Raw genomic sequence first — 11,156 nt, 5'->3', positions numbered from 1 at the left:
GTCCTCGCGTTCAAATGACTGAAGTAACGTAGCTCGAATTCGGTTCATCTCGCGATTCAAGTTGTTCATCGACGAGCTGAAGAATTCATTGAATTCGTATTGAGAAAGGCCTGTCGAGGTATTCATGTGCGAAGCGTGATAAACGATAGCTGTACGATAGGTACAGCGTCATTAATAAATTATTAACAGAGAAAAAATATAATATATAGTAACGATGTAATACAGTGTCTTTTTTACACTTTCCTTCCATGACTAAGCTAACCTGCCCGTTTGCAAAGATAAAATAAATTTGTAACATGCATATACAGTGGCTACGAAAAGTATTTGTACACCATTATTTGTATTTATCATGGCATTTATATGCTAATTATATAATTAATTTCTATATACTAAGTAATTTCATATGACTGCAAGAAATTGACATTGTAAAAGTGAAATTTAGCACTTAATAGAAAATGCTTCACTGGAAGAATAAAGTGTATAAATACATTTTGTAGCCACTATAGCTATTCATAAATAATATTTTATTCACATTAAAATCAATTGAGGTCTTAACTTGCGCAAGCAATAGGATGCATTCAAAGGCGTAAAGCAAGAGGCGAATATCATGCGCTTTTTAAAACGGATGAATGAATTAATATTCTGTTAATTACGAACACTCGCAAAATTTTTCTGTCCAATATTTATATATCCATTTGTTTAAAATCTTCTATAAAAGTTCTATAAAATGACGCAATATCAGTTGGAAATTCCAGGTATGCGATATGAAGTTGACGTAATAAACAAACATTTTGTTCGTTTTCGTTTCTTTTTATTCAAGATACAGTAAGAATTAGTAGGAATGATCGCAAGATAACACCCAGTACTTGGTAAATAAAGGTTTATTCGATATTCTTTTGCCTATATCGATGTTACTTATTTTGGACAAAGTTACAACTAGAGGCACTAGTCAAGCTTAAATTCTAGCCGACTACGAGTTCGTATTATCATCGGTATACTAAGCTATGTTCCCCCAAGTATGATTCGGAGAAGAATCGAAAATTGTATCAATGATTGACTAGATAGGACTAGTAAATTAATTAACAACTATTATGCTCACTCCGAGTTTTGATCACTGACCACTAAGTGGTGTCTTTTTTTTCTTTTTTTCTTTTTCTCTCTATAGGTACCGATCGGTATGTGATTGTGTGTGTGTATATGCGTGTGTGATGTAATATAATAATATATTATTATTATATATATATATATGTATATATATATATAGGTATATATGTAAAGTGTATACGTGATGCAATTCGCAGTAAAGATACGAGGAAAATACGGAAAAGTCAAGAGAAACCGATGCGCACCCTTTTAGTCTCTACTTAATAAAAACACTACCCTATGAATGTAAACTAGTTCGTCATAAAACTTACTACTGATTTTCGTGTGATATAAAAGAACGATAAACACGTGGACTCCACGTTCGTCACCTGTATCACACACATTTCCGGCGATCTATTTCTCTTATGACTCTTCGCCATTTATAATACTACGAATTTTGTGTACACCTGCGTTTCCTCTCTCTTCTTCTCTCTGTATTTTTTCTTTTCTTTTTCTTGGTATACCACGTAAAATAATTCCGTAATACGGAGAACAACATAGCCGACCCAGATCAAGTAATTATCTGTGTAAGTTAGTTTGGTTATTATGCACAAAAGGTTCAATACACACTTGTAAATATGTAAATTGAATGTGTGTTCGTAAAGATTGAATCCACGTGTAATATATGTATTATGCAAATGGCAAGAAGCAAGCAGAAAAAGACGGCTATAGTAGAATTCGTTTGTTTGAAACTTTAAGCGCGAAGAAGAATTAATCGTTGATAACACTGGAAAAGTTCAACTCAAAGAATTATTTTATATTAAATAAATGCCCATGAAAAATTTAGAAAACATAGCAAACATCGGTTAAATTAGCTTATCGCTGGCATTATTACATTTGGTTTCCAGTTCTTATTGGCACAAACATGTACACATTTTTTTAATTGTTGCATAAAAAAGAAAAGAAAATCGCAACAGGAAAAAAAAAAGTACATAACAAACAATACTTGTTAACAATCAAACTAACAACATCCGATGTTGTACTATACACAACTATAGTCCTTTTGACGTAATAGCTGCTTCTAATACTAGTATGTAATACTTGAAATGAGATTAGTTTGTACATTTGTCGAGTTTCTCACGCAAAACTGGACCGACACCGGGCAGTGTGTCATTACGGCAGAATAGCAGTAAGTGTATAATACTGGCACAGTGAGGCAATGACCTTAGGATTCTCTAAAACTGTTAATAATATAATGTATATTTCTTCATTCACCTACTGACTCATATAATTCATCCATACTTTCATGCCGATTATTCTTACTCACACATTTCCTCTTCCATTTGTTCCCTATGAAAACCAATAATAACAACATCGAACTGTCGAGGGCCGATTCTTTGTCGACGAGTATCATAAAATATTAACGTAATGTAACTTAGCTTGATAATTAAAAAAACATAAATATTTGTAACTCGAACCAATTGAATACGCCGACAAGGAATCGATTCCTATATCATATTTCGTTAAAACTTTGCAACAGAGTACTTAATTTGCATGAACATCCTATACTCGGTAGTCACAGCCTTTAGGGATGTAACTTGATGTATGTTATTATATCACTGTTATTCCTAAAGCCTAGTAAATACTGCAGGCACGAATAAAATCTCGAGATATTTGTCAATTTGGATTTTCCCTTCCCCCTATACGATTGTTTTAAAGTAACTACCTGTTGGTTGTTACTTGTTTCATTTTAAAATAGAATAAGTATAAGAATTTCCAATCATTAAACTAATTTTTAGATATGTGTCAAAACGTGGAAATTTATCGAGTTGTGAATACCTACGCAACTTTTCACTTTTTTCAACCTGATTTATGTTGCGAAACGAAATTTTTTTTACTCATCTAACAGTCTATAAAAATTGTCGAAATTGACGTCATACTAACGATTAAGATTAAGATTCGAAGTATCGAAAGTTATGATAACCCTATATCTAAACTGAGCAACTATCGAATCGTAAAACCTTCGACGGCTCGAAGACTAGAAAAGCCACTAAGGGCTTGTGTTTCTTCACATCCTGAACACGATTCTGTATACGATCAAATCGTACAACCCAAAGTCCCAGACATGCGTGAGAACCTATGATTTATGCTTTACTGATGCCACATTCTGCCATATCATAACACGCTGAACGAGCGGTCTAGTTTGCAGTAGGAACTACATAGTTTGATAACCGAAACGCTGTATCATCTGCTGAGATCTTATTATTACCCTGATTTAGTCAGATATCGACTTCAAACATATCTTGTTCGATCGGTTTTTTAACCCAACTCCCAAGATGTGCCTTTACGAAAGCTTCCTTCAATTGATGCTTGGCAAGCTGTTCGCAGGGGAAAATTAAACGAAATAATGATGAACACAGCTTTTGTACCGATGTCTAATGAGATTATTTCGACTTACCGAGTAATTCTGTACGGATGATTTCGCATCCAAGTAATGGCGGCACTGATTTTTATCAGCGTCGTCTATAGTAACAAGTTTACCTAGTAAATTGTAGAATCTTCTGAAAAGCCCCTGCTTGGATATTCTAGAGGGTTTACCTGATTCGTCTTTTCCAGTGGTACAGTTTATTACCTCAGCTTCTGGTTGACCTATAAGATACGACAAATTACAATGAAGTATTTAAATCTCCTTCCTTTCCTCTACGTACCAATTGTCCAATTAACACTGTAATTAGGTGCTTTTCCAGGTTGTCTAACTTCGGAAGATGTGATAAGACTCATTAACGGTTTACTGAGTCTATAGGGTGGTGGTAGTCCTTGAATTGTGTTTTCGATACGTCCGCAGACCGCTCTGTACATATGGCTTGGGTTCAATAGACTGCCAAGAACGATGCTGTGGAAGTAAATTGGCTCGATGAAGTGGCTTAGAAGTGCACCTTGCACACCAAGTACGTTCCACCGAGCTATTTTGTCCGAACACGACATCGTCAGCAGTCTTTGGCCCTATAAGTTGAAATAAATATTTGTACTAAAGTCTGCACGGAAATGAAGAGTATTTACTTGATCGTATTCGACATAGAATACATCATACCATAAGTACACCATCCCATGTTTGGATACCTTCGCAGCTCTTTACAGGAATGGTACCTTCTCCAGATTCTATTTTGGTTCGCAACTGACCTCTTGCTCTTCGATTTGGATGTTTGTCGACAGACTCATTTTCCTCGTGAGGTGAAAAAATTCTGGCATCTCCACAAGGAGCGGTGTTTATGTATAAATGAAATTGAATTCCTTGTCTTAGTTTGAAACCCTTTTTTGCCGGTTCTAAGATAGATTCCGCACCACGATCCTCTGTATGAAGCTCCAATTGTTTATACAAATATTCGCACAAACATCTCCTTGCAACTACTTCTGCATGGCAATCATTCAAAGCACCACCACTAACACTAAGGTGCTCTCCCGAAACACATTTGGTACCTTTTATGTAAAAAGAAAAAAGAAAATAATGTAATCTCTTTGTATACATTTTCAGTTTCTATACAAGAAATTATATAAAAAAGCTATTTCTCACCAGTTGTTACGCATATCAATTCTGTATCCGATCCTTTAGTTTGAACAATACCGGCTAAAACTTTACGACGAGCATGTTGCGGCTTCGATTGAATTAATTCGCTAAATTTTTGGTTTACCATCTTGCCAATTTTATCAGCCAACATTTGAGGTAATGTCATTTGATCTTGCCAATGTCCGCTACTGGAAAAGGTTGGCAATACACGAACCGGAAGAGGTATACAGAACGAAGAACTATGAACGTTTCTTAATTTAGCTAGCGCTGCTTTACTAGCTGCAGCTTTCGCTAACTTTTTACTTGGTCCAGTTCCCTCAAATGTTTCTCCATCGACTGTGATCGATATCGTAAATTTTGCGTAACTTTCTCCATTGTCAGATACACAATTATACACTACGCCAGGATATAATTCATTAATAAGCGCTACAGGCCCTTTCTCTAAAAATTTATTTGTGCTCTTTGGTTCTTGGGTCAATGTTTTGAAAGCATTTACTAGATGATTATCACGTTCTGTAACATCGCTTGTAAAATCTGGTTCAAGGGGAATAGAAGGTTGACAAGTGTTAATTGCTTGATGAACTTCTGGTGTATTTCTAAACTGTATGATGTTTCTGAGAGCCAGTTCAGCAGCAGCATGTTTTGCCATTTTCTTGGTACGTCCTTTGCCCTCGTAAGTTTGTCCATCTATTTGTACTGCTATCGTAAATATTGGAGCATGTGTAGGACCAGTTTGGTCAACTACCTTATATACGGCACCAGTTTTCAATTCATTCAGGGCACACACCGCATTTTTGGGTTGTGGATTCTTCTGACGCTTCTTTGGATTGGTTGTACCTGACAAAAATAATAGAAACAGATTAATTTACTTGGTATATTCTAGTTGGTTTTCCTTTGCTCAAAAGAACTTGAACCTGAAAGACTTATAAGATGATCCATGTTCTGCTTGTTTCTATCAAATCATCTTTAATATGCACATGCGTAACAACTAAGTGCTGCTCAATAGCGTGATATAAGATCGTGCAACCAGCCACTGACCTTCAGGTTCTGATTCGGCAGGTCTCTTCAAGACTGATCTTGAGATATTTGGCTGCTCCATCTGTGAAGAGGACAACAACAAGCCAGTGCTATGGATTTGGAACAGGTATCTATTCCAAAAATGATCCTAATTAAATAAAACTCACCCCTGTCAAGTGAGTCTCCTGCAATCCTTCCGCAGGAGATACAGCAGTGCTAGCACCGACTGTGGATACATTGCAGTCTAGAGATCGAAAATGAAAAGAATACGAATATGAAAATTATGTACGCGATGGATGAATAAAAGATCGATGTTTGAATTTCATACTTGTTTCATTAGTGTCTTTGTTATTATGCAACACCGTTAATCCGTTCGACATTTCTTGCCCAACAAATGCGTTGGAAAATGCACTGGAAAAGAATCTTGTCTTGAAGCACTGTATGTTACATTGATTTTAATTATACTCGTGTCACGATATGTCCGCAGCGCCACTGCTGTTTTTTTGCTAGTCTCGACATAACCTAATTCATCGCGCGTATTTGCATCGCAAATTTTTTAAGAAAATGATACACGGAAACAGGAAAAGAAAGCGGGCAATCGTGAATGCGGATTTTAATCAGTCCGATATAACAACACACCTCTTGTTCAAAGTAGCGCAGGTTTATTGCGCAGAGCAGTACGCACACGACAAAGAAAACTCGCGCGCAGAGTCGATTCAAAAGCGGTTGATGGGACTCTTCTGCTAGAATCAGCGTAACGATGCGCGGAAAGTTTAAGGTGTAACGTTAGACAGATACATGAATGTATGTATATGATGTATATGATGTATATGACATTATGTTTCTATGTTCCGAGCATAACTAAAAATAGCGTTGCACGATTATCAGGGAAACTTAGAAAATCCGTTTCTTTTTTCTTTTCACATTTTGATAACCTACATACAGAACAATTGCGCGTGCAAAGAATAGTACGTGTGTAGAATTTTTGCCATGCAGAACATGTATCATCTTAATTGTGCTACTATAACACCAATTTATTGATATATTCGAATAATAATGTACATTACGAATGCGATAAAATGGTAAATCTCACGTATTTAGATACTCACGTATTTTTATCAAAAGGTAGTTTTTCTGTATGAAAACTTTAGCCGGCCATGGAAGCATTATTTTCTGCTTCTACAAATAAAACCACAGCTATTAGACACAAATTAGCACACGTGCGACATGCAAAACCACATAAAAAGATGTTCACCGTTGTTTTCGTGAAATCTTGTGTTCTGCACGAACTGCTTTTCGTCATCAATGGTAATTTTTTCCCCCTTTTTTTGCCCATCACGTAATTATTCTTAGTTTTCTACAATTTCAAAGCTTCTTCAGTGGAGTAGAAATCGCGAATCGTAATTCTCTTTGTATTTTAAATTTCGTGATCCCTGACGACGGTTTAAATACGTGCCGAAGCAAACTTCACCGCCAGGGAATCCCTGTATGAGATATTATCGATGACTTATATCTCGATCTGGAAAAATACGTGAGTTAAAGAAGCAACAATCTCGTATGATTCAACTTATACGCTCGTGTTATTTATTTTAACGATAATGGTTCACGATCTGTAGTAGAGTTTTTCCATTCCGAGCCCTATTCATTCGAAGAGAAAGATATAGCTGACGCAATAAGTTTGCACAACGGTTGCTGTAATTCGATTATTCTATAAGAACGATTGGTTCATATCCCGAAGTGTTCGAATGAGCAACTCTTGGATAGTCTACTAGAAATAGGATAGTTGACGAAACTTTTTCTGTATGCTGAGGTGATGTTAGATGTAAGGAATACTTTCAATACCCAAGAAATACTCTTGATGTTCACCAAAATCAACAGTCAACAACCAACAATCAACTAACAGCAGACCTGGCTTTTCGACTATGTTCGCTTCGCTGTTACACTTGATCCTTCACACTTCGCTCTTAGACTTGACCCTTTGCACTTCGCTGTTCAAAACCGAATGAATCTTTGAACAGATTCTTTTCTTTTGTTTCCTTTCGATATTCATACTATGCACGCATTCGTTAGACGTCTGTGACCGTTGCCACGTACGCATTCTTCCGAATATTCGGCGGAAGAACCGTAAGTATATCGATGGCACATTATACATGTCGGCCTTACGCTTTGACGACATTGTGCTTGTGTCGCGAAGTCGTCGAGTGCCGCCACAATGCTATATAAAATTTTAGAATTTCATTAGCATTAAAAAGAAATACAACTATCGTGATTACACTGATAAAATTTGAAAGGAATCTGACGATTTACACATACAGGGTGGTCTAAAAATCAGTCCTCACTGGTCTACCCACAATCAAAAGCTAATCGGCTTCCAGTCGAATATAAATTGCAATATTACTTTAACAATTAATAATATTACAATATTACAATATTATTTTATTATTAAATTATTATTATATATATTATATATATTATTATATTAAATATTACAATATTACAATATTAAAATATTATTTCTAAAAAAGGTTTTGCTTCGATGGCAAGCCAAGGCCACCTTGATCTTTTTAAATAGCACTATGTATTTTTGTCTGCATAGCACTCTATGCGAGTTACATATATGTCATATGTTGTTATATGTTCTTAGTTTCCGAGGTATTTGTAAAAGACTGTCAGTAACACTATCACATTGTAGGATACATTATTCTACCTGTTATTGTGTGTCCGTGACAGCGTATGCGTTAGTATGATGGGTTGCCGGCTGTCTCACGGTGGCTGGATAAAATAGCACCTAACCCGGAGATAATTTTTATCTTCTGTTTATAGTTTATATAGAATTTGGATTAGGCGTGAGGTTGTAACATGCAAAGGAAAACTTTGCTCGAAATGTTGATTTCTACACTATAGTAGTAAAATCATCGAAATTCAAGATGACGGCAGCTTTCTAAATAATTAGCAACATTTCTTCTAATTTAGATGTTGGACAAAATACAACTTTATATAGAGACGAAGAGAACAAGAACTAACTATTCATGCAATAGTAAGCGTAAATACGTTATAATAGACTAATTGTAAGTTTCAATATGTAATCGTGTCGTATTCGAGTCTCTCTCCGACACTTGCTCGGTACTGTTCAGCACGTGACATGTCCACTTAAGATAAATTGTCGCAAGGTTAAATATTGCTGCTATCTTTCAACAGGCAGAGCATAATATTTATAGAACTTCTGGCGGGACAAGATCAATCGTCAAGAAATTGACGATGATTCGCCAGTTTCCGAAGTGAGGGAAAAGGTAAGAAATTCTTAACGAAAGGAACCAGAAACGGGATGCTCCAGGGAATAGAATATTCCCGGTCGTTTGGAATATCTAGGTTGATCGAAAACGTATCTCAACGCCGGTCGCCAGGAAAAAGTTCGTGAGCTTTTTGTTCCCGAGACGAATTGATCGGCGTCGCGACAGACAGAATACCGAAATATTCATGGGATTAGAGGTTTCCTTGGAAAAAAACTTGCTGTCGTTCAATTCTTCTTTCCCCGACTTTTTGGCAAAAAGAAGAAAAGGAAAGGGAAATTCTCGGATTCTTCTTGACGTTAGAATCTTTCTAGTATAACACGCGCTACTTCCGATACTTAGTGTATCCCGATTGATCCATAATACTAGTTTCCGACAACTTATGATTAATGCATTGCTCGAACGTTTCCTTAGTTGAATTATCGTGGCTCGATTTGCTATGTCTGATCGATTATGTCGACGATGGACGGACAAGTAAATTTGACAAGTTGACATCTGTTATAGCATGCAGCGCTAGTAAGACTCATTGATACGTTTGCCATTGATTATCGAATTGCTTTGAGTTCGATTTATTGATTAATTGCCCGACATAATTTTGATCTACGTAAATCTTGACGTTTATACGAATGGTCGAGTAACAACTGGCTGTTGGGCTGATAAGGTTCCAGTTGAGGCGTTGGTGTTCGAAGTGGTTTTAAATCGCTCCTTGCGAATCAAGAGCATTAGAAGAAACATGTTAAGAAATTGTCATTTCTTTCTCCTTCTATCGACGATTCTAATTTTGTTGGTAAGCGATTGTACTTTAAGAAAGGAAGATTCAATGATAAAAATTTTGTCAAAAATTTCAGTCAATTGTTTCTGTCCCTTTTTAGCACTTTGGTAAGGCAGATATTAGGAAGGACTGTCGCAGAGAATCGAAGGTTTCATGGGGTATGCTATACAGCATCTGTAATTATGAAGCCAAAGGCTTCGGTAATGAAGTATTACTATCTTTCTTTGAACGTTTCAGCCGCATTAAGACGGATGAAAGCCGGAGACTTGGAACAGGAAGATCAAAACTTAAAGTGCTACCTCAAGTGCTTCATGATGAGGCACGGTATCTTAGATAAGAACGCGGAGGTAGATATGCAAAGAGCGCTTCGACATCTACCACGAAGCATGCAAGACTCGTCCAAGAAATTGTTTAACAAGTGTAAATCTATCCGTGAGTATTTCACGCGTTTTCGTCCTCGATGTAAATTGTGCTATGTAGATGGATATTAAGTTTTTAGGATTGTTAGGTTAACAGCGTTGCACTAAACATGATTCACAAACACGATCGTTGAAAATTCTTAAGTTTTATTCAAAATAGGAGACGTTCTAGGATCTATGCGCGAAAGTGTAATTTGTTCTACCGGATCATGATCATTCGTGCGCAATTATTATGACTCTAACATTGAACTATCTACTTTCAGAGAGTGACGATCCTTGCGACAAGGCTTACAACATGATCAAATGTTACGTAGAACATCACCCAGAGGTAAATACATTTTCATTTGTTCAGAGTTTCTTCGTTTAACAGAGACGAATTCATCCCTATTCGCGTTACAGATCTTGCAGAGCGTCCCTTTTCTCTAGAGCTCTCGTCAGGAGAGCCGCAGGGAGACACTCGAGTATTAAAGAAAAGAAGACGATATTACTCCGCTTTCGTGTAATCATTGTACGATGAAAGACAAAAGAACGAAATGGTGCTGTATGCGTGGTTCAACGTTAAATAAAATTGGAGATGTAGCACGGGATAAATGGTGGGAAGAAAACGATAGCCTTAATTCCTCGACGTACGATTTTTCTCAATCTAATCGGTTAAAGATGCACTACCTTTATCAGCGTAATTGATTTCTGACTATATACGAATGATATATATACTTTTGTAATTTATCGCTACATCTTACATTTTTAATGCTCGAATGCTAATGTTAGGGTGTGACCTTGAATTGCCTGTACCAATATACGTGCATCACCGTAAAGGGGTTAATCACGTACGTGAATTCAACTCCTTCAATTCTTCAAAACTTTCAAAACTTCGAGAAAGTTTCGTTCCTTAAGGTATTCACCGGCTTAGCGGATGAGATTTTACAGGAACGCGGAAGGAAAATCATTCAGCGAACGATCGCAACTTCCGACAATGTAGCATATTCACCGAGATATTGGCATCTGGCGGA

At 36.6% G+C, this 11,156-nt stretch overlaps 2 protein-coding genes across 11 annotated transcripts in view; one reads left to right on the top strand and one right to left on the bottom strand.

The window, feature by feature from the left end:
• The window catches only part of LOC132911899 (double-stranded RNA-specific editase Adar), a 114,719-nt gene extending 108,314 nt beyond the window's left edge, over window positions 1–6,405 (bottom strand). For 4 of the 7 annotated variants that reach the window (XR_009659109.1, XM_060968921.1, XM_060968920.1 and 1 more), the window contains exons 1-7: window positions 5,994–6,405; window positions 5,833–5,909; window positions 5,687–5,747; window positions 4,655–5,485; window positions 4,175–4,560; window positions 3,792–4,086; window positions 3,542–3,732 (exon numbers count right to left, since the gene is read on the bottom strand). Coding sequence is in view for 6 of the 7 variants with exons in the window: in XM_060968921.1 (XP_060824904.1) it covers window positions 3,542–3,732; window positions 3,792–4,086; window positions 4,175–4,560; window positions 4,655–5,485; window positions 5,687–5,747; window positions 5,833–5,909; window positions 5,994–6,045 (1,893 nt within the window). In the remaining variant the exon portion in view is untranslated. Of the gene's footprint in view, window positions 1–863; window positions 3,462–3,541; window positions 3,733–3,791; window positions 4,087–4,174; window positions 4,561–4,654; window positions 5,486–5,562; window positions 5,657–5,686; window positions 5,748–5,832; window positions 5,910–5,993 lie in introns of those variants that run through there. The other 3 variants (XM_060968924.1, XM_060968923.1, XM_060968925.1) reach the window with 3 other exon arrangements.
• Window positions 5,710–10,775, top strand: LOC132911909 (general odorant-binding protein 83a-like). 4 transcript variants are annotated; one of them, XM_060968941.1, is made up of 6 exons: window positions 5,763–5,792; window positions 9,617–9,742; window positions 9,828–9,885; window positions 9,965–10,159; window positions 10,410–10,474; window positions 10,546–10,775. In XM_060968941.1, exons 1-6 carry the CDS (start codon window positions 5,778–5,780, stop codon window positions 10,570–10,572), a joined length of 486 nt encoding a protein of 161 aa, XP_060824924.1. In that variant the 5' UTR covers window positions 5,763–5,777; the 3' UTR covers window positions 10,573–10,775. The 4 variants fall into 4 exon arrangements, with proteins under 4 accessions (XP_060824927.1, XP_060824924.1, XP_060824926.1 ...); XM_060968943.1 differs by lacking the exon at window positions 5,763–5,792 and adding an exon at window positions 8,668–8,955; XM_060968942.1 differs by lacking the exon at window positions 5,763–5,792 and adding an exon at window positions 8,668–8,955 and having other exon boundaries at window positions 9,460–9,742.
• Window positions 10,776–11,156: the final 381 nt, after the last annotated feature.

This window comes from Bombus pascuorum, chromosome 11, assembly GCF_905332965.1.
Source record: "Bombus pascuorum chromosome 11, iyBomPasc1.1, whole genome shotgun sequence".
Taxonomy (NCBI): Eukaryota; Metazoa; Arthropoda; class Insecta; order Hymenoptera; family Apidae; genus Bombus; species Bombus pascuorum.
This window is presented reverse-complemented; position numbering and strand designations above follow the sequence as displayed.